Here is a 23,237-nt window from a genome sequence, read left to right as displayed (position 1 = left end):
TCAACCCAACTTAGTTTTAGCAAGGTGCTCGAAACATCAAAAACTCCAAAACTTGTAGAAAAGATTTCCGCACACTCACATCTTTGCAGCGTTTCTCATTATTCTGAGTTTAACTTAATTCATTGCAGTACTCCATTCATAGAAAACTACAATTCCCAAAGCGTGGAGCTTCTACCACCAGGGTTGTGCACAGGTGTATTACACTCTGCCAGGGATTAGACTGAGACTGGTTACTTTTACCTACCTGTTCACTGTCCATTCAGGTATGCCCTGATGCTCAGAGTGAAGTGAGACACAGCATAGATGGAAGTGTGCGGAAATCTTTTTTACAAGGCTGCTGGTTGGATAAAAAAGACATTTGAAGAAGTCATAATGGGGAATTTTTTACTATCCTCTGACCAGGGTTCTTGCAGATCCTTAAAAAGTCTTAAACAATTTCCCTCACAGGATTAATAAAGTATATCTATTCTATTCTATTCCATTCTAAAGGGCCTAGAATTTATTCATATAAAAATAAGACCTTTAGTGTCATAATAATGATTTGAATTAATCCTGAAAATGTCTTAAAAATGCTCAGACATGGGAAGTAGGATTTAACAAGTGTTTTTCTTTCTCTGACATTGCATTGCAAAATTTAAACAAAAATAGTAACATCTATTTTTTGTTAAATAATTTAATAAATTCATTTTCTTAAACTCATTATGATGGTAATCAAAAAAGTGGAATCTTGCATGCAGAGCCAACACAAAATTGCCAAGATAGCCAGACGGAAATGCCAGATAGTTCCCACTTTTGTTGGAAAACCAAAAAGAAACTTTTATGATAATATAATATATTAATATATTAATTATCTTCCATTTTCCACTGTTGAAAAGGTTGGGGTTTTTTTTAGCATTTGCATTGGACAAGAAATGTTTGATGTTAAAATAAACATTTGGGCCAAATAAAATTGAAAAAATAAATGAATAAAAAAAGTTCATTTTGGTCCTAAACAAAATTCAATTGGCATTAAAAAGCCTTTAAAAATAAGTTACTGCTATTATAAAAAAATTTTCACCAGATGAATTAGAAATTAAAAAAAAAAAAAATGGCTACTGTTGTAGCCCTATTTCATATAGTATCTATCCTAAAATACCTCCGTTTGTGTAGGTGTGTATTCTTCATTTTTCATCTGAATAGCTTGTCTAGCCTATATTACAGGGTTTTAAGTAAATACAACTCTGGTTGTATGTGAAGAAGCTGAAATTGAAAGGGCAGGTGTAGGTGCTGGTAGAGGACGCACAGTGAGTAATAGTTGAATCAAACGCACACACACGCAGTAGCAGTAGTAGGGCTTTTATTTACCAGCACCCGGGGGCGGAGTCACAGCCCAGTCATAGATGTGGGCGGGTTTTTTTCTGTGATCACACCTCGCCGGTGTCCATACATGGTTCGTGACGTCACCCGCCGGAGGTCCCATTCACTTAAAACTGATGGGCCGGAATCCCCTTGGAGGACATGTAGGCACAGACGCGCGCGGGACTCCTCGCTCGCCCGTATCGTTCAGGAGTTAATCCATCTGAATTCTTTAGGCAATAATAAACAACTCCTACAGGCGTCAAAATGAAAGTCTCCAGCATAGACTGCCGGCGTCTGAGGAAAATCATCAGGAAGGAGTGCGGGAGCTGCCTTATTGTGGATTGCCGACCTTATCTTTCATTCACGAACTCCAACATTAAAGGCTCTGTCAATGTCAATCTCAACTCCGTGGTGGTCCGGAGGTCGCGAGGAGGGCCGGTGCCTCTGCAGTTTGTCATCCCGGATGAGAGGTCCCTGCTTCGGCTTCGGGAGGGAAGCATATCGGCTATCGTAGCTCTGGATGACCGGACGTCCCACTGGCAAAAACTGAAAAAGGACAGTGTAGCACAAATAGTAATAAACACTCTGTCTCATCTGGCGAGCGGGGCAAACATCTGTTTCCTGAAAGGTGAGAGTTAGTTTTTAATCCAGTAAGGGGAAAATTAAGGGAGTTTGACTACCCTAATTGTTTTTTTCAAGAATAGCATAGTTGTAAGAAAGCCAGTATTTACAGCCTCAACAGTTTTGTATTATATTATGATTTATTTATTTCTCAAAATAAGGCTTTTTTTTTAAATCAGTCTGTGTTGTTTAGGGATTAGACTAAACTTCAGCTGGTGTTGCCTCTGTCTATAGTTTTTGCCCCTAAAATCTAAAAGTAGAAGATTATCTCTCGTTTATTAATCTTCACAAACATTTATTTTGGGCACAAAGAAATTATTGTCCACTTTTTTTGTCGGAGATCTCCTCCTTGGTCCCTATTTTTAAGGACAAGCTCATAGGTCATTTTATATTTGTATTATAGTTTAAATGTATTTCTATTTTACCTAAAAATCCACATACGATAAATTTAAGGCCAAGTCACATTTCTTCTATTATCCCTCTCGCTCGTGTTGAAAGCAGCTACATTTTTCTCTCACTTCTTGGAGAGATAAATGTCCTGCGTGCGTCAACGGAGCCGATGAGTCAGTGCGAGAGAAACGCAGGCAAATTGGTGGTACCTTTCATTGATTAAAATAAAGAAATAAATACAATTCAATCCCATCGGAATCATTTATTTTAGCTAAATAAAACGGGGCTGTGTTGAGACGCATCCATTTCCGTCTATCACCTCTGCGTCCTCAGGATGTCGTCCTAAAAGGATTACCGGTCTTTCAACCGCAGGCTCCTGTAATTAATTAGGCGTTTATAATCAGGTTATAAATGTTATAATCCGCTGCTAAGACATGTTTCATAAACTCTGGCATTTCACAAGATGTGTGTGTGTGTGTTAAGGGTGTAAAGGCAGCATTATTCTAAGCTTATTTATTACAGTGTGTGCTCATGGTTTTACCCTCTTTCTCTCAGGAGGATACGAGAACTTCCACTCTCAATACCCTGAACTTTGCACTGAGGTGAAAACCATTGACCAGAGCGGAACTGAAACCGAGAAAAGAGTCAGCAGCCACACTGAGAAGCTTTCTCACCACAAACCAGATTATGATCAGGTATGGAAACACCCTTTTTTTTTTTTTTTTTTTTTACAATACAGCAGTTCCCTCTCTCCCACACAGGGCACACATGCACTGACAGCTTCTTTATTTTTAACTTATAAAAAATAAACCCCTCACACACATCCAAGCCCTGCTGACATCAGAGAGTTTATATTTGGCATCAGCCCATCAAAACGTTTTTTCAACATACATATGATATTCTCTGACCTTCACTGCTCCCCCTCCAGTCGTCTCATTTTTGGCACGAAAAAAGAGGAGAGACCACTTGGTGATGTCCAGCTGACATCAGGATACCCCATAGAGAAAAACGCTCTTTTATCTCTGACCTTTCCTCCATCTCCTCCACTGCCCAAAAGGAAAGCATGTGGCTGCTTCACATCTCAGAGAGCAGTCTTTATTGTGTCTGGTTGACATAGTGGGTTATTTAACTTAATGGTTTACATAATAGGGGGAATTCAATTCGTCCAGCTGCATGCATCCATGTGCGTTTTGTCTGCAGATGAACGTAATGTTCTGCTCTGCGGCTTATTGGGCAAACAGGTGTTTGGATGTTGTGGCTTGGACCATTTTCTCAGGGGTGGATTATGGATTAAAGCAGATGCAGCACGATGTGGGGTCCAGTGTTATGTCTTGTTAGGTGGCCGTGAAATTATGTATATTCTAGTCTTTATCTACATGTACTCACATTTACTTTTTTCCCCTCATCCTCTCAGGGTAAACCTGTAGAGATCCTGCCTTTCCTCTACCTCGGTAGTGCCTACCACGCCTCCAGACAGGACTATCTCAGCGACCTTCACATCACAGCCTTGCTCAACGTGTCGCGCAGGGACATGCAGCCGGCAAAGGGCCACTATGACTACAAGTGGATCCCAGTGGAGGACAGCCACATGGCCGACATCAGCTCCCACTTCCAGGAGGCCATAGAGTTTATTGGTGAGTTGAAGGGAATGAACTCCTTGTACGGGGTGCAGCTCTTTAACTATTTTTTGACAGACAGGGGTGTTGCTCTCAAAGGTTCGTGTCTGAATCTGAATTTTAAAAAGCCACTTGGCTCAATGTTCAAAATAGTTCAGTAGGAAGGGGAATAAATACACCGTCACCAAGATGGAGCCTTTTCCTGGAACACCAACTTCTGTGTATTTATAGTGCCACATCACCCTAAGGAGTCTCAGAACTGCCCAGGCTGCGTTAGAAAGACACCTAAACATAGTTGTGTTTATTTTTGAGTCTTCAAATAAGCCACCTGTGTTGCTCACCTGCTATCATTCACAAATAGAGGCCTATAAGAAACCCAGCGGTAATCAGTTTAACTTGATCGCCTGCCTCCAATCCCCCACCAACATATCCAGCCAGCCTGCTTTCATTCAGGATTTGCGAACTTCCCCCGTTGCCTTCCGACCTCCCTCCCTCCTTCCCCCGCGTCTTTACTTGAAAAAGACGCTCCTATGCCGTCATCGCCTCCCAGGCCTAATCTCCGTGGCTTACTTTACCGGGTGTGGCCATTCAGTGTGACAACTGGGTGAGCTGTCCGTGTTTAGTAATGGCCGGGTGGAAGAGGTTGGGGGCTGACACACACACACACACACACACACACACACACACACACACACACACACACACACACACACACTACACACACAGTTGTTTATGATGGCTGGGTGGAGGATAAATGCCAGCTGACTGACACATAATGAGAAAGCATAGCTGTTGTTTGCCTGCAGGTGGAAATCATTGGCGGACCTGAGGGGCAGCGGGGTAGTGAATGTGTTACAGAGGAAGAGAGAGTGTGTGGGAGAGGTGCTGGATAATAACAGCAGCAGCAGCAGCAGCAGCAAAAGATGTACATAATGTGCTGGTGACTATTTATAGCCAGGCATAACCAAGGACAAAGCTAACCCACGAGCAGCTTGGCTGACCGGTATTGGGTGGCTGCTATTGTTGGTATTGTGCATTGTTTGGGGATGCAGCCTACATTTAGGGTGCCTTTGTGTAAGTCTATTATTACATAAGTCCGCAAATTGTTCCAGGAGCAGGTTTAGCCTACATTCAGAGAGAGGGCCACCGAAATTCATCAACCATGCCAAGCGATTAGAAATGCAGTGCACACAAATAATCAGCGAGCTGCAGCTGGGCCCCAAATGGAAATCAATCTCCAATCAGAAACCCCTTCCGACACTGGTGACTGATGTACAGTCAGGGGAGGAGATGATAAATATTATTGACCCACTGCTGCCGTCACTTTTCACCCCACCATCCTCCACTCCAGATGGGATGTTCATGATTCATTCATGTGGTTTATTGAGGACCATGGCTGTCAGAAATCATTCCCCCTGCAGTGGCTCTCGGGACCAGACAGAAGTGGCCCTCAATGTTTCTGTTTAACACAGAAAGAGATGTGTAGGTGTCTGCAGAGGCTTCATTGAACTAAGTGTCTGTAGGTAGATTGAAATTACACATGCGACAGACAGAAAAGGAGACGTGTAGGTGTTTGCAGTAGTTCTAGGAACAAGCAAAAATCTTGAAATGTGTCGTGAGTGACACTAACACAGATGACAGAGAGTGGATTTTCGTGTGGGCTATAGAACACAGATATGCGTGTAGGAGTGCTGCGGCTCTAAATTCGAACACGCGGTGAACTCTGCAGCAGCAGCACCCAGCGCCTCCACAGCAGTGAAGGAGAAAGAGAGGCTCATGTAGGCTACAGCTGCTCTCTGACTCACAAGTGTCTGTGCGTGCACGACTGAAACTGGTTCAAAATGTGTGTGTGTGTTAGAGAGAGAAACTAGATGGATGTGTAGAAAAGTGTTGGCTTAATTAGCGAGTGGGAGAAAGGAGTGGGCAGTGATTACACAGTTAAAATGTGATTTTTCATTTATTATTATTCAATGTTTAAAACTCCCCGTTGATTCATTCTAACCTCTCCGCCTCATAACTTGACCCTAAAAATATCAATTACAGACACACACAAACAGAACAAAAAAGCAAAACCCGGCAACACCCGTATTTTTAAAATCTGCCTCCATCTCGCTGCAGATCAATAATATCGTCTTGTCCCCTTCTTATCCTTCCAGATCACGTGAAGCAATCAGGGGGAAAAGTTCTGGTCCATTGCGAAGCAGGCATCTCCCGCTCACCTACTATCTGCATGGCCTACATCATGAGGACACAGCAGCTGCGGCTGGATGCGGCCTTCGACATCATCAAGCAGCGCCGGGCAGTCATCTCACCCAATTTCAGCTTCATGGGTCAGCTGCTGCAGTTTGAGTCTGAGGTCCTCTCCACAGCCCCGGCTCATGCCACCACACCCGAACCAGCCACACCTTGCGCCCCGGAGTCCGCCTCCTTTTTTGCCAACGATTTCACCTTTAACACCAAAAACTTTGAGCCATCTGTGTTCACCCTCCCTACCTCTTGCCTGCAGTCCCCGGTCCACCACCAGTTCAAACTGAGCCCAATAACTGCACTGCCTTAAAATGAACTGTGACTGCTTGTAGTCTTACTTGAAAATAAAAGAAAATTAATGCTCTCTGTTTGCCTGGTGTTGAAACCAGCAGAGCAGATAGACAGAAACAGAAAGATAATTGTATGAGTTCATGGGACTTGAGGCCCATGAAGACTCTGGGCTACTGACATTGATGCTGTTTTCCTGTCTTCTGAACTGCTGTGATGAAACAACACAGCACAGTGATAAACTGCAATATACATGCCTTAGGTTGATATTGTGATTTATGCCTATTCACAAATACAGTCAGGCATTTAAACCTAATTTATTTGAAAATTACAGTCTGTCTGATTTTTTTCAATAATGTGGATGTTAATATGTGTTTAATAAATGTTTTCACCATGAAAATGAAACTGTTTGCATTGTGTTTGTAGTGGTATTTGACAGGTGTAACTAAGAGGTCAAATGGGGCTTGACTTTTTCCAAGTCATTTACTGCAGGCCTAACGAAATGACAGAAAAAATTGATGAGTGCATTTACTTGCATAGTAATGTCCTGTTCATGAGCCTTATTCTGATTTAGATCTTATTCAGGATATGATGTTTACATGAAACACAAGAAACCTGGTTATTCATATCAGTGAAGGCGTGATCTTAATAGTATCCAGGTTTCTGATCATCTATTTGCAGTTGATCTCTCAACATTTCAGTCACAAAACCAGAATAAGGTGTTTACATGCCCCCATGTCCTGGTTTCTATTAACTGCGAATAATATGGATTCTAAAAAGCAGAATGTGATAATTAGGCCTACATTTGCAAAACAAAACACTGGGATACTTAAAGAACCGGATCGTTATGAGGATACTGGTGGGCATGCAAACGCAATTAGATAGCTCATTAGATCATTGATACTCAATTTACAGCCTGCGGGCAAAAGTCTTGCGCTTGATAGGGTGCCGGGTGGATCACCAATCATTTTCTTATGCACAGTGATCAAATCTAAATCACACTTGGATCTTATTTTAAACTTCAAATGTTGGCAGGGTGCCAGGATGCATTAAAAAGCATAACATTTGAGGTTGTTTATCAAAAAACAGTGCAAGAGGAGAATCTCCAGACCCCCACCAATTATTTAAGTATTAATAATAAATTTTTGTTTATTAACTGGCCACTGGCCTTATGACATTTTGCAAAAGTGGCCCCCACATACAGCAAGATGGGTATCTGCCCTATACAGTAAAATCTGACAGGACAGGCCTGCAGAGGAGGCAAACAGTGACACCTGCAGTGACTCTGTTGGCCTTTATGGGCAGATTTAAATAATCAGCATTGCTTTCATTCATAGTTATGATCTGATTGTATGTCTAGCTTCTTCTTCTCATCAATAAGTGTAACCCAATGCAACCTAGTCAAACTATTCACGAGAGGTTGTGCACAAATGAAAAGCAGCTAAAAGTAGAGAATTTCAGTCGAAATTACCATTTGAAATAGAGTAAAGTTCTGGTTTGTGTAGAATGAATAACAAAATTTGTAGCCGGATTATCAATAAACGCCGGTTTTTGTCTATTACAGGGTTAGTCTCTACTTGGCCGTCGTTTGTACTCAGTGTTATCAACTCTTTTCAGTCTTTGGCGCCTTGCAGACAGACAGCTAGACTGTACCAACTGTACAAATAGGGAGTTAAGTACATAAAAACGTGGCCATCCTGCTATTTCCGTACAAACATCAAAGACTTGATATTAAATATATTGAACTCGCAAATATGTTAATATGTTATTGTGTAATTACGTCTAATTTATCTCACTACCACAAATCTTTTAGTAAGTGTTTATTGCTACAACCCTGTTTTCACAAAATGTTATGGTCCGGTCTTTCCCGCCCCCTCCGCCATTTTCCATGTTATTCTTCTCCGCCTGTGTTCCACCAATTTTAAATACATTCATTTGTAATATATTTGTTCAGTTTGGGTGTTTTAATTCCTGGCTTCTCCAGTTCCGCAGACGGGGGGAGCTTATCTCCAATTTCAGCCAAGGAGACGCCCTGTTTAGACAGCCATGTACATCAAACAGGTAAGCTAACGACACCGGACTTGTGCGTGCTGCCGACTCTCACTGGCCTAATGTTGACCAGGCTATCTTAACGTTACTCCACTGAATGGTTGTACCACCGCGGTTTGCACACAGGTTAAATTGAAATGCAGAGCAATGCAAAATCACCACATACACCTCAGATACTAACCGGTAGCTTGTGAATGTTATCTAGAGCAACCTGTGTGTATCTAAAGAGGAACAGCCCGTCCCCCTTTCCTAGGATGCTAAGCTAACAGCTAACGTGAGGTTAGCGGATTTGTCGCTTTTGTATTAATGTTGCACCAGACTATATATACGTGCATGTAATCATTCGTAGATGTGAGCTTGGATAGTACTGTGGTCGTTATTTTATGGTATATCTTGTCGGCAAGCGTGTTAACTTGTTACTACCTTGAATGAAAACTAGCCCATACAGTTAGCTGACAGCGAAGGCCTTGTTGGGAACCGTGCCTCGCTTATGATGCATTTGATGCTGCCGTGAGCACAAAGTTTAGTTCAGTTTTTATGGCACATGCACATGTATAGAAAAGTCTGAACTTAAACAAAAAAAGTTATTTCACTGCAGCAGAGTTTAGAAGTCAAAAATGGCTTATGAAGGATGAAATGACTAATTTCATTCATAAAATGTGAAAATAAAGATTGCATAACTGATCAGAGTTTCAAGACCTAGTAATGTTACAAACTTGATTAAAAATATACAAATGTCAAAAAGTTTGTATTTACAAGGTGAAATGCATTATAAATGAATCAATGAAGTGCCAGCCACCAGCCAAATGCTGGTAAAATAAACAAGTGGCTGCTAGATTTGCTTCATCACCACCACAAAAAATAATGGTTATGTATAAAGTGGCTGAAAGAAATTGACAGGTGGACAAAAAAGTTACTTTCCAACCCTGAAGTGCTACAAGTCTTTACAAATTAGAGTCCTTTTTAAGATGTTTTGTTTTTTTTCTTTTCTTTTTTTTTAAATAATGATAATGTTGATATTGATTGTGGTAATGGAAGTAGGTTGTACTAATGATCAATAATGATCAAGGGAAGTCAGACAATACAGAAGATTAAAGATCAAGACACTAAAGTTATAGATGTTCAGTCTATCTGGACGTTATAGAAAGTGAGTGTTAGTAATATTGCTGTGTTCAGGAGTTTTTCATGGCCTGCCAGCACAGTCCTATGACTTGACTTTCTATAGGTTATAGTATGTGGTTATTGTTTTCCGTAGTGGGACGTAGTTATGTTCACTGGTCTCTGGGTTCTTGTGTAGGTCATCATCCAGGGGTTCCGAAGTTACAGGGACCAGACCGTGGTAGACCCGTTCAGTCCAAAGCACAATGTCATCGGTTAGTATGTGCTCAACTTCTCTCTTATTTTCTTTCTGTATTGCATTTTGTCAACACTCTACACCAATCAGCCACAACATTAACCCCCTGATATCACAACAAATTGGTGGAATGTCAGATCAAAAATATGTAAGGCAATGAACAACTTTAAGAGAAATTAACAAAAATTAGGAAGGATTTTGTAGAGTTAAAAGAAAATTACCTGAAAAATAGCACACTCATAAAGAAAAGCAAAATGGTAATTAAAAGAAAAACAAGGGAATGGCTTGAAAGAAAGTGCTAAAAAATATATATATGTAATTAAATATATAATTATTATTAAATAAATATTTTCTATTTTCATTTTCTATATTTTCTGTTGCTCATTCTCCTTTTCTGTCATTTAAATTTATTATTATTATATAATTTTCAGTTCATTTTCTTGTCAGCTTTTCCCTTTTTGCAATGTTTTGGATATCTCTTGCCAAGAAAGGCACATGTTGCCTTTTTAGCTGAACTTTCTATAGAAATCCCACCAATTTGCTCAAGTTTCAAAGGTTTAAACGCTAGTAAAAGGCATCTGAACGTAACACAAGAAACTGAAGTTGATAAAGGTTTCAAAAGGTAAAAACCGCTGATAGGTGAATTGAATAAAATTGATCATTTTGTTACAATGCAGTGTTTTGCTGGGAATCCTTGGATCCTGGCATTCATGCGGATGCCACCTGACACACTCCACCCCCTCAAGCACCATTACACACCAAGTGCACCCCCTCACGGCAGTGGTACTCCACTATGGCAGTGCCCCCCCTAGCAGGACAATAAACCATGCCACATCACAAAACCTGCTGAGAAATGGCCTGTTGAACATACAAGGAGTTCAAGACCTCCAAATTTCTCAGATTCTAATCTGATGAAGCATCCGTGGAACGTGCCAGTAGCCCACCGCACAACACGCAGGACTCAAAGGATTCGCCACAGACACCCTGGTGCCCAGATACCAAAGGACACCCCTCAGAGGTCCTGTGTCCATATGTGTACAGGTCAGAGCTAAATCCAATCCAAGTATGTCCCACCATGGATCAGGGGTACCTCTGCGGTACCGGCACGTCCCACAGATGCTCGATCAAATTTGGATCTTGGGGGTTTTTGAGGCCAGTTGATGTCTTGAGCTTTTTTTCACATTGCTCTGGCCATTCCTGAACAATTGTTGTGGTGTAGCATGGTGCATTGGGGGAGCAGCGGTTCTGCCATTGGGGAGTGCCGTTGCCATGCGGGGGGCACTCGGACCTGCAGCAGTGTTGGGGGGGATTGAGTGTGTCGGGTGGCATCTTCATAAACGTCAGGACCCAAGGTTTCCCAGCAGATCATTGCAGTGTAACAAGATGACCAATGTTATTCACTTAACTCGCCAGTGGTTTTAATGTTTTGGCTGATCCGTGTATGCACGTGAGTGTGAGGGGATTTACTTTCAATTAAGGAACCTACATAAGTTGCCAGACCCAAACTGGTGACTTGTCCTTGCGGTTGGTTATTTACATGTGTCACCATGTCCTCATTTTGTGTGTTTTTCTTGTCTGTTACAGTTGGAAGAAATGGGTCAGGAAAAAGTAACTTTTTCTATGGTATGTCTGCCTCGATGAATTTTTACCAAACAGCAGTCAACATTTCCTCTTCTGCAAAGTTATTTTGTTGATGTGTAAAACTGTTGCTCCTCCCTGCTTTTTTAGCCATCCAGTTTGTGCTCAGCGATGAGTTCAGCCACCTGCGACCTGAACAGCGCCTGGCCCTGCTCCATGTAAGTTCAGGCAAATGTCAGATTCCAACTACTGTTGTGAAAATAGCTGTGTGACACAGTGTTTCCGTAGAAATGTCTTGTTTTTACATGCTTAATCTAACTAAAGCTTGTGTAACTTCCTAATAATCCGTGGATTACAGAAGTCGTTATAGGATGTGTTGCATTTTTGTTAAAATATAATGTTCATTGGGAGATTGAAACACAATGGGAAACACATTTTATCATTCAAGCCTATTTATAAAGATGTACATTTAATCATTCTGTTTTTCCTCTTCTGTCACTGTAGGAGGGAACTGGTCCTCGTGTCATTTCAGCTTTTGTGGAGATTATATTTGACAACTCTGACAACAGGCTGCCGGTAAGAATGGCAAACGTTCCACATTGACCCTCTTACTGTAATCACACGCACACTGATGAGTTTGAGGTCTACTGGTATCTTGGCATATCAACTGGATTGGGCAATGTAAGTTTAAATTTGGGATGGGCATTTTAATTAATTTCCATATCAGAGTACTCTCGTTTAGTTAATATCAAGTGCTTGCAAAAAATCTAACATAAGAATAGGGATTAAAATGAACACTCAAACAAAAATCCAGTTAGATTTGGTCTACCTTTTTGTGCTGCACATACTCTGTAGAAAAGCTATGATACAAAAGTTTAACGTTACATAGCTTGCTCTGCACATTGATTTTGATTATTTTGTTGAAATTTTTGCAAACATCACTTGTTATTTTTACTGTATGGATCTGTGCAGTTATTCATGGATAGCAGTTACATCAATGCATCTCACGAAAAATCAGAATCAGAATCAGAATCACGTAATGGACATCCAAATAAACATTTTGACATCCAAATAGAGTACTCAAGTACTCATGCCCATTTGTATTTTAAATGTGCATATTGTTATATGTCCAATTCATTTTTTTTACTGCTGATGTTTGGTAGATTGTGAAATTGATAATGTTGTGTATAGCACTTGTGCTAACTTAACTGTAGCATAAAAAGTATGACACTTAACTACCAAATTAGATACAGAATAAAAGAAAAGCTTTGAAGACAGGTATTTTAATCCTTTTCACCCTGCATTTGTACCGGTACGTGTTAAGATCTACATCCGTACATGAGGTAAAAGTACCACATCTTTGCATCACCTGTAGAATAACTTTTCTCAGCATCCTCAGTCCAGGCCACCTGTGGAAGTGGTGTATTTTCGCTGTGTTATGTTATTGAGTTCACACTGAACTTTCTCCGTAAATTGCAGACAACTGCCATGACCACTGATTGTAGTCACGCTGCCTCCAGAACACACAGTGCTTATTTTTTCTGATAATGATGTTTGCGCCGCTCTAGAAATCTGAAGATTGCAGCCTGGTAACACCGTGACGTAACCATCCAATTCTGCCACTATGTGTGACTCTTCTCTTTACCAGTGATAACTGTGTCTCTCTCCAGATTGACAAAGAGGAAGTCTCCCTCCGCCGTGTCATTGGCGCAAAAAAGGACCAGTACTTCTTAGACAAGAAGATGGTGACGTAAGTATTTCTGTGGATGGGCTGTCCATTTACACACGGGAAACTCTGTGAATCCATGTAATCTCTTGTTTGATGGCGCTGTGATTGTTGCAGTAAGAATGACGTCATGAACCTTCTGGAGAGTGCCGGCTTCTCCCGCAGTAACCCTTACTACATCGTCAAGCAGGGAAAGGTGAGAAAGGAGTGGGAGCCAATCTAACACTTGTTTTAGACATACTAGTTTGTTTTTTAGTGTTGTGTAACACACTGAACTATTTCAGCAGCTCTGTAAGAGAGGGCCAGCTGTACTTGGCTGATTGTTTTGGCCTGTTCATCGTCAGCTGGTTTTTAATGATTTGTGTTAAAAACCGAAACCAACATCTGCTAAAATGCATTTTGAATTTATAATGGAAGAGCAGGGTGGTCCATCTCACAGGTTATGTCATTTTTTTTAATGCAGATCAACCAAATGGCCACAGCACCCGATTCCCAGCGTCTGAAGCTGCTGAGAGAGGTGGCAGGGACACGTGTGTACGATGAACGCAAAGAAGAGAGCATTTCTCTCATGAAGGAGACGGGTAAAAGCTTCTTAACTTTATTGTCTCATAAACTGACATAAATTATTATTATTGTAATGTTTTTAAAGTTGCTACTACACAGCATTCAACACTAAGTGATCACTTGTTTAAAAAAAAAAAGACCCAGAAAACTAATTGTACAGTTGGTTTACATTTCTAAAAACAACTTCTCGTGTTTGTTTGGTAGAGGGTAAGCGAGAGAAGATCAATGAGCTGCTGAAGTACATCGAGGAGCGTCTGCACACCCTGGAAGATGAGAAGGAGGAGCTGGCTCAGTACCAGAAATGGGACAAGATGAGAAGAGCCCTGGAGTACACCATCTACAACCAGGAGCTGAACGAAACCCGTGCCAAACTGGATGAGGTAAAAAAAAAATATATATATATATGTACAGTGTGTTTACAGAGTAAGAGACTGAACATGTTACACTTTGTGATTGATCTGTTTTGGTGCTGCCCATCATTCAGAATGTATAGAAAAAAATGTGATTTGCTTAAATAAATGCAAAAATCAAGTAATCACTGTGCACCAAAAAAAAAAAGTTTTTTCCTCTGTTGTGTCCAGCCGTAGTACCGCAACTTTCTGTTTGGCTTTCTTCCAGCTGTCTTCCAAGAGAGAAACCTGCGGAGACAAATCCAGACAGCTTCGTGATGCTCAGCAAGATGCTAGAGACAAAGTAGAGGTAAAGAATCTCACCGTGCAGAAGTATTAATAACTGGAGTTTAGGATGGTTGAAAATAAACATGGTAGTTATCATCACAGCATTATCTCTAAATAAGGAGTCACAATATTTAGTAAATTATTCAAAATCACATCCAATTCAGATGTTCAGTGTTTGTATTTATCCAATTATTTTAAATCCAGAAATCATTTTTGGAAACAAGATTACTCTGACTTATCTCCCACTGTGACAGATTTTAGCAAAATTTAACTTAGTCATCATGCAAATATGGTTGTGAATCAGTGTATCACTGTGGGAATTTTGTCAGGATGTGATTTTAATGAAGAGATAAATGATGTCACTGAACGTAAATCAATCCAACATTTTTGCTGTATTAGAAACACAGAAATAGAATACAGAAACTTTTCAACAGTTTTAGTCTTTGTTTATATGTTGTAACCCTGCCACCAAATAAAAACATAGATGGTTAATTGAACTCATTTTTAAAGACTTCCGTGTCCAGCTCTCCTGACAGTATGTGGCCTTGGTAAATATATGGATAGTCTATTAATCACCGAAGAGGAAGTAAGTTGTTGGATTTCCACTCCTTTGAATTAAATCTCACAGCCTGTTTCTTTAATTTGGCTCCCTTTCTGTAGGAGACGGAGCGTGTTGTGCGAGAGCTGAAGTCTAAGATCTCTGCCATGAAGGAGGAGAGAGAGCAGCTTTCGGCAGAGCGCCAGGAGCAGATCAAGCAGAGGACCAAGCTCGAGCTGAAGGCCAAGGACCTGCAGGACGAGCTGGCAGGCAACAGCGAACAGAGGGTACGGAAGCCTCCCATCTGCGTCACTCTGCACACGTGATGCTGCACCAACAATACCCCACCCGCCCCCCACCCCCTCTACCCTGCACCATCACTGTATGTAGAGTAGGATGGTCATCATTTTCCCTTTTCACCCACTCAACTCGTCCTTTACTGGTTGGAAAGATAGGAACTAGTGCATGATTGCTGTCTGTTTTGAGAACACCGCCCTCACAATTTGGTAGATTTTTGTCATCATGCAATTTATAAAAGAGAAGTAGGATTACCAGAGCCCAAATTATATCTTTATATTTTTTTTGTTTACTGTTAAATCCTAAATTGAGAATAGCAAAAGAAGCAGTTTTTGAAAATTATAACCAGTAAATGTTTAATTCTACTGATAATTCATTTACAACATAATCAGCTAATCAAAAGCAGTTTAGCCAAATGTATAGAGTTGAAAGTTTTAGCTCTGAATCTTACAGAAGAACATTTGTTGGTCCCATAGTGAATTAAGAAACCAAAACAGAGGAAGATCCAGCCTGTGTATCAGACTCTTTGCCATCAGCTCCACTATACATCATTCCTGGCATGAGGTTGTGTGTACTGAGCTGGCATGAGTCACTCTCCGTATGGCCGTGCGTTCAGTGTGTGTTTGTGTGCACGTGTGTGAGTATGAAGACGATAATCATACATAACGGCTTTACTGGCTCAGTCTGTGTGTGACCCATGATGGGTCCCAGGCAGCATGCTGGCTGTTGGTTGGATTAAGCCCACCTGGCTACGGCTGGCAGAGCATCAGCCAAAAGTTACTGGAGCAAAATGAAAAGCAAGGGAAGCAGAACTGCGTCACTAGCTGCTGATGGTTCTGGTTTGAGACGGCGTTGACACACGGGGGGAAAGTCGAGGTTTTCATACTTTTAGGATGACGACCCACACAGAAAGATCCGTCTGTTGGGGAGATCTGTGCGAACGCAAAGATTCCCAATGAAGGTGGAGGAGAAAGATTTTCAGAATGATATTTAAATCTTGATTATTTTTCCAGAAGGGTAATTTATTTTTACAAGTACTTACCTGTGTATTTGCTTTGTGTTTCCTGAAGACACAACATGTTATTAGTCTTTGAATATTGCGTGTAGATTTAGAGTAGATTGTAGTTCCCTGTAGTATTCTTGTTTTTTTATTACTTGTGCATTGTTCCCGCTGTCATGAAATTCCTGGAAACATGACAAAAGTAGAAAAACTGTTTCAAAACCTGGAAATGGTTTCAAAATAATAGATTGTTTTGGAATGCGTTTTAATAGAGATTGGCTTGGCTATAGTTTCAATTATATTTTCAAAACATGTCTAACATTATATGAAATATGTTGTGTCAAAAATCTAGTGCTGGTTAAGTAATGCTGGTTTACAGAAACCACCAGTGACAGTGATGGTAATTGAGAAATCATGGTAATTCATTATGGTATTAATTACAATTTACCTTTGCTCTGTATTTATATCTATCCTCTGTCATAAAATAGACTGAAATTGTATAGTACTTGTTCTCAGCTTTTGCTGTCAGGAGATAATTGTAGGCTATTTATTACATTATAGTAATTATATTATAGTAATTCAGCCTCAAGCCAAATATGAATATTGCATCTGAGCAGCATCTGAATTATTTCCTTTTGTATTTTTTAGCATTATTTGGAGCACACAAATTGTGCAAAATCTCTAATTTGTCCAAATGTTTACATTTTTGGAGTGAGATATGGTGACAGGAGCAAATGTACTAAAGATACATGGATAAAATGTAAAAAGAAATATCAGTACTTTTTAAAATCCTCTTTCTGTCAAGTTTCTGTTTCTTACCTTCTCACCTTTACACTCTGCATTGTGAACATTTGTTGTAAAATTGTCCCTCCTTGCTCTCCCAGAAACGCCTGCTGAAGGAGCGTCAGAAGCTGCTGGAAAAAATCGAGGAGAAGCAGAAAGAGCTGCAGGAGACTGAACCCAAATTTAACATGGTGAAGGAGAAAGAGGAGCGGGGCATATCCAGGTAGGAATGACTCATCCTCAAATGGCCCCTCGAGCGGCTGATGGCCAGGTACAACTCGATGAGTCAGTCATCACACTTTGAATACATTTGGATAGCAGAGGTCAAGGGGTGGATGCACATGAGATATTTGAGGATTTTCGCACAAAGTAATTTAATTCAGGTGTGCTACGAACATTTGGGATCCTAAATTGAAGGAAGGTGACCCAGAGAAAACAGTTTTTGGACCTCTCTTTCCTAACTAGTCACACGTATACTCCTTTTAAAAACTCTTGTGCTTTCTTTAAGGCTGGCCCAGGCTACGCAGGAGAGGACTGACCTGTACGCCAAGCAGGGCCGTGGAAGCCAGTTCACCTCCAAGGAAGAGAGGGACAAGTGGATCAAGAAGGAGTTAAAGTCTCTGGACCAGGCCATCAATGACAAAAAGAGGCAGATCGCAGCCATCCACAAAGACCTGGAGGACACAGAGACCAACAAGGAGAAGAACCTCGAGCAGTACAACGTATGTTCTTCCTGTTTAAATATGATGACAATGTGATGACCTTTTCATTTCAAGAAAAAAAAACCTGATTACTGTTGTGATTTTTAATCTTGATGATTAACTGAAGTTTATTCACATTGTCTCCCATAGAGCTGTAAATATTTGGTTTATTTCAAAGGAACTTTTATATGCTCCTGTATGCAGGGTTTCCGGTGAATCCTCAACAAGTCCTAAAAGGCATTAACTGAATTAATCTAAAAATAAGACCTCAATTACATTTGACTTGATCTTTCAAGTCTTAAAAATGTTAGTTGGAAGTAGGACACTATGAATCATTTTCAAAAACATTTGCCTCATGCAGGACAGCAGACATTAAAAAAAAAAACCATTTTGTTTTTTTTTTTTCCAATATTTAAAATATATTGTCTGACTGTATTCTGACATGTTACAATAAACATTTGGTTAAAATTGTCCCTAACCCTGAATAGTTAATGCCAGTTTATGTTTTTCCTGCGATTGTGGTTATTTTAAAATTGGTCATAAATTGAATTCTGAGTGGCATTAAAATGTCTCTGAAAGTCTTTAATCTAACTCGCCTTCAGCTCTAGGAACCCTGTGTATAATCTATGTGTCATGTAACTTCTGGCAAAAGCTTCCTGTAGTTTTAATCTAACCTCCTGACAGATAAGTCTATCTCACCAACTCTCAACTTGTCTCTCTTTAGAAACTCGATCAAGATCTGAATGAGGTCAAAACCCGCGTGGAGGAACTCGACAAAAAGTATTATGAGGTTAAGAACAGGAAGGATGAGCTGCAGAGCGAAAGAAAGTAAGAACCTTGTGTTTCTCTGTATCTTCTCTTTGTCCTCCTGTTTTGGACTTAAACTGCTTTTTTTATTTTAATGTTTTGTTGTGCAGTTTCACAAAGTACTGCATCACTTGATTTGGATGAATCTTTCATGTGTCACTTCCCTTAAGCCAGCATGCTGTTTTCTTCTTGGCAACCCTCAGTTACATGCCAGAGTATTGTCTGCTGTGAGTGTCAACGGGACTCCTCTGTCCAGTGAGACCGTGAGGTTTATTTATATAACGGAGAGGATGATGCCTTGGGCCTCCGCGGTCAGACACCTTTTTGCTTTTAAAAGCTCCTCCAAGGTGGATGAATTGTGTTGTTGGTTAGTAGTGAAAACGTTTTCCAGACAGCTGCTCCCCTGTTTCTTGAAACACAACAAAGGAAAACTGTGTTTTTTAATTTAGGTTTAAAAAAAAAAAAGGTTAGGACCTTTTTTTTAACATTAAATTTCATTAAATGAAATAACAGGCCCTCAGTATCTCCATCACTAAATGAAACAGATTTCATGAATACGTTTGTGGGATATTGAATCCTCTCTCCAGTTCACTGTGATCCATTGTTAAGGTGCAGCAGGTGAAAAGGCAGCACAATGACATCTTTGATAGAAGGATCACAACACACAGACCCCACAGCTGCAAGCTATTAGTAGTGTGTGATCTAAAAATATCAACAAATGACAAAAACACCCTAATTAAACAAGACAGACTGTTCTGGCACCTTTATCGTTTTATTTAATAAATTTGATTCTGTAACAAGAATTCTAGTACTTTATGCCTCACTTGAGAATAGAAAAAAATCAAAATTATTTTGAATAATGTCAAAATCAAGGGGGTGAATGCTCTTGTAATGCACTTAATATTGCATACATGCATATAATGAATCCACAGATATGAACAAGGAATTGTGTTGTTACTGTGTTGCTTCATATTCAGGAAGATAAATACCTCTCAAACATAAAATCAACCTTAGTTTTTCTTTCTTGAGATTTTTTTTACTAGGGCTGGGCGATATGCCAAAAAAATATTCAATATTTTGAGATTGTATTTTGAGACACAATATGTCTCTTGCCACTGAAATTTCCTCTAAGCTACTGTAAGCCCAAAAGTATTACATTAAAAATAATCAATGTAAGCAGAACCTCTGATGCTTTTATTTTGAGGCACCCAGCTCATCTCGGGCCCAAAATTTTGTTGTTTTTGTTGTGTACTTAAAGTTTCCTGACGACAGGTGTTGTCAGCAGCCTGCAGAATGTTAAACCGTTAAGTGGTGCCGTGAAATGTGATTGATTCACTGCGAGCTGGAAACAAACGAACAGCTCTCCAGTTCATTTATTAATAATATTTTCAAGTCACATTGGTGCTCCATAGCTGCAAAGTCTAACTAAATAGTTGGGGTCGTGAGCCCTGCAGAAAAAAAAAAACCCAAACTTATCTGCTCACTAGGGGTATAAATCCCTAGTTTCATCATGATATGATATTAATTTGATTTTTTGGACAGCGACGGTTTGCTGATATCACAGTCTGTCACGCTATGATTTTAATTCAGTTTGATTCAGGGGCCGGCGATGGATATGAGACAATATCGCTGCCCAATTACACCACCTGCTATACAAGAAGCTGCCACCCCTTTCTTTTTCGGGGCCAGAAAAGATGAACACAACAGATACAGAATTGAAATGGAGGAAATCTTTTAATTTTAACCCAAACCATTGTCGCTTTCCTAAAACTTCAGGGCTACTTGGCTCAAAGCCCTGAAGGTAAACTTCTCCCAACAGCGGTCAAACATGGCTGAACAACAAGATCACTGAGCTAAAGTACAATATTTGGCTAAATAATAACTGTTAAGGTTCACAGACAAAACAACTGTCTGTGCAGCATGCACGTCTTCTCACCTTTATGTTGTTGAAGTAGAGTAGCTAACGTTGCTGTGAAGTTAGCAGAGTGAGATTCACGGCAGGTATGTCATGTTTCCAGAGTATGGCTTTTGTTTAACATATGACATATGAGTTGTCTGTTGACCCATAGCTTCTCCGAAAACTTAACATCCCCTCTCTGCTGATTTATTCCAGAGTAAATAATATTGTCCTCACCGTCTTCCTCTTATCTCCTCGCCATCATCTGTTCGCGTCTATTTGACTGTGAAACTGAATTTCACAATCAGTACGCATCCATAAGAGGATGATACGGTTCGATGTTTGCACTTTGTGTTGATGACGCTGGATTGTTGCTCATTGTATCGATATGTTGATCCAGATTGGTGGATTGCTACACCCCTACTGCTCACACTTTATAGCTCAGGAGAAAGAGGTCAGGATGGGCAGAGGAATGTGTGTGACATATCATGTTTGAGAGCGAGAACCAAAATGTCTGAAGGGAGTCTCATGCTGATGACTTAAAAAAAAATGACCTGACAGTTTATACTCCATGTTCACAATCTACTGCTGAAGAATTTTTTTTTTATGTAAATAATTCATGAATAAATACAGTGTCCTTGTTTTTGTTTTAATCACTGACCTCTTCTTCTATGAATATCTTGGCTGCAGTTGGGTTTTGGTCTTTCTGGTGACATAAGTGTAACAGTGTGTGACTGTCTGTGTCTGTCCAGCTACCTGTGGCGTGAGGAGAACGCGGAGCAGCAGGCCCTGGCAGCCAAACGAGAGGACCTGGAGAAGAAACAGCAGCTCCTTCGAGCGGCTACCGGCAAGGTCTGTGTCACTGTCCATCTTTGCGTAATTATTGACTTGCATAACCAAGCTACAGGATACCTAATGCTTCCTTCTGGATCAAAGTCCAGACCTGCCCTTTTCTCAGGATGACACTTGATAGGCCTGCCATGCCTCACATCGTTTGAACCTTCACACACGCACTCACTCACTTACTGGAGTACAGTGAGAGAGGAAATTGGCAAGTGAAGATAAATTGAACACCAAGCAAAAAAAGTGCCTCTCTCTCCATATGAGCCCACCTGAATGCTGCGAAGGACTCACTTTGTGACTCAGCCAGTTGTCAGGATAGGTATATCAAAAGGAATCATTCATCTGCCTCGCTACTGGCACCTTATCATAGCTAGCTAAATTTACATATGACTCACTCCCCGCTGCCTCATCCTGTAACTGCCAGTCAAGTCCTCTGCGCATACACATCAATCAAGTATCACTTCTGAATAATGTCTGCTGAGATGAAAGGAGGCTGTTTGTGGCTTCATGGACAAATGTCCTGCATTTATTTTTCTTTCATATGTCCCTGCTGACTCATCCTGTCTCCAGCAAACAGGGCGGACTCTTATCTACCCTCTCTCACAATTTATATTAATAGTGTACCATTCATAGTGCTGCACAATACTAACAAAATACAATGTTCTTTTTCTGTTTCTCTCTGTACTTCACAATATGAGTGACAGTATATTTGAAATCCATTTTTCCTTGTGATTGTATCTCCAACATGCAACTTAAGTTTCACATTTTTTTCACAGCACAGTATTTCATCTCTTCCCTCTATAATAATAGCAAGTGTCAGGTTTAGACATTAGCACCAGTCACCAGCCTAATGCTGGTACAATATGCAATTGCCCCTGTGCAATTTCAGATTGATTGGGCAACCCCCTGAGGAGAAAAAAAGATGCAGACAGACAGACAGTTTTCTTCTTTTTGTAGTAGGACATAATGCTTTACAAACAGGCCCGGTAGCAAATGACAAGCTAAGGTGGTGGTGGATTTGGTGTTTTTGTGTTTTTTGCTGGGCTACGCCAGAGATTATTCAGTTTAAACAGACTGGTGATGCTGTTTTGCCTTGTTGTTCCCTGTGAAGTTTGCTGGAAGTGATCTGTGTTAGCCCCGATGTGTTTTAAGTGGAATGAGTGCTGCAACAGACTTGGTTTGAAAAATAGCCTTTTAAATGCCACATTGCTTGTCAGCAATCGGTTCAGGAGGCAATTTGGCCTTGTGTGCTCAAATTATTTTGTCACGCAGTGAACACACCAGTCATAATTTTGTTTGAATGAAAACTCACATCCTGGCTTTTGCTCCTGGTGCTCCTCACCACTGTTTTGAAAGAATAATTGCTGTATGACCGATCCTCAAGGCTGAAGCAGTCAATTTAAAGGGAACACTGGTCATTATGGGAACGGCATAATTAGGATTTGTTATGCTTTTATGCTATGTTGTTGTTTTATCAATATTCATTCAATATTTTGGTATATTTGTATGTTTGTTATTTTCTTATACAAAGTTTTTAGATGCAGATTCTATTCAATTGTAGTGAGATGCATTATTCCTCTTCATTTTCTTGTCGTCTTCCAGGCTATCCTCAACGGCATTGACAGCATTAACAAAGTCCTTGAGCATTTCCGTAGGAAGGGCATCAACCAGCATGTCATCAATGGCTACCACGGCATCGTCATGAATAACTTTGAGTGTGAGCCCGCCTTTTACACCTGTGTGGAGGTGACTGCTGGTACCAGGTGAGGACTGCTTTTTACATTTTCACCACTCGCTCCTCGTGTTGTTAACATGTCACTAACAGACAATGTTTTTTTGGTTACAATGATTCAGCCCTGATTTGTAGTGTAAGTGACAATGTAGCAAACCCACCCACTCACATTTCTCTGTATTTCTCTCTTC

At 40.4% G+C, this 23,237-nt stretch overlaps 2 protein-coding genes across 2 annotated transcripts in view; both read left to right on the top strand.

Annotated features, from left to right (window-relative positions):
• The first annotated feature begins 1,481 nt into the window (after positions 1 to 1,481).
• dusp5 (dual specificity phosphatase 5) lies at positions 1,482 to 6,905 on the top strand. Its single transcript, XM_042485615.2, has 4 exons — positions 1,482 to 1,966; positions 2,905 to 3,044; positions 3,764 to 3,983; positions 6,122 to 6,905. Exons 1-4 carry the CDS (start codon positions 1,603 to 1,605, stop codon positions 6,520 to 6,522), a joined length of 1,125 nt encoding a protein of 374 aa, XP_042341549.1. The 5' UTR covers positions 1,482 to 1,602; the 3' UTR covers positions 6,523 to 6,905.
• A 1,464-nt stretch (positions 6,906 to 8,369) lies between these two features.
• smc3 (structural maintenance of chromosomes 3) overlaps positions 8,370 to 23,237 on the top strand; it is a 33,102-nt gene continuing 18,234 nt past the window's right edge. The window contains exons 1-16 of the mRNA XM_042485023.2: positions 8,370 to 8,561; positions 9,847 to 9,922; positions 11,488 to 11,526; positions 11,632 to 11,699; positions 11,986 to 12,057; positions 13,152 to 13,231; positions 13,325 to 13,403; positions 13,671 to 13,788; positions 13,976 to 14,151; positions 14,390 to 14,470; positions 15,109 to 15,273; positions 17,168 to 17,289; positions 17,575 to 17,788; positions 18,492 to 18,595; positions 21,224 to 21,323; positions 22,917 to 23,077. Coding sequence (XP_042340957.1) covers positions 8,547 to 8,561; positions 9,847 to 9,922; positions 11,488 to 11,526; positions 11,632 to 11,699; positions 11,986 to 12,057; positions 13,152 to 13,231; positions 13,325 to 13,403; positions 13,671 to 13,788; positions 13,976 to 14,151; positions 14,390 to 14,470; positions 15,109 to 15,273; positions 17,168 to 17,289; positions 17,575 to 17,788; positions 18,492 to 18,595; positions 21,224 to 21,323; positions 22,917 to 23,077 — 1,670 coding nt within the window. The 5' untranslated portion in view covers positions 8,370 to 8,546. The remainder of the gene's footprint in view (positions 8,562 to 9,846; positions 9,923 to 11,487; positions 11,527 to 11,631; positions 11,700 to 11,985; positions 12,058 to 13,151; positions 13,232 to 13,324; positions 13,404 to 13,670; positions 13,789 to 13,975; positions 14,152 to 14,389; positions 14,471 to 15,108; positions 15,274 to 17,167; positions 17,290 to 17,574; positions 17,789 to 18,491; positions 18,596 to 21,223; positions 21,324 to 22,916; positions 23,078 to 23,237) is intronic.

Source organism: Plectropomus leopardus, chromosome 3 (genome assembly GCF_026936395.1).
Source record: "Plectropomus leopardus strain MGB_pleo_1.0 chromosome 3, ASM2693639v1, whole genome shotgun sequence".
Classification (NCBI taxonomy): domain Eukaryota; kingdom Metazoa; phylum Chordata; class Actinopteri; order Perciformes; family Serranidae; genus Plectropomus; species Plectropomus leopardus.
This window is presented reverse-complemented; position numbering and strand designations above follow the sequence as displayed.

Excerpts from the sequence above, each read along its gene's own strand:
- dusp5 (XM_042485615.2), top strand. The coding sequence starts at position 1,603 with ATGAAAGTCTCCAGCATAGACTGCCGGCGTCTGAGGAAAATCATCAGG. Across the intron at positions 1,967-2,904 it reads AAACATCTGTTTCCTGAAAG|GAGGATACGAGAACTTCCAC; the intron begins GTGAGAGTTAGT and ends TCTTTCTCTCAG. Across the intron at positions 3,045-3,763 it reads ACAAACCAGATTATGATCAG|GGTAAACCTGTAGAGATCCT; the intron begins GTATGGAAACAC and ends TCATCCTCTCAG.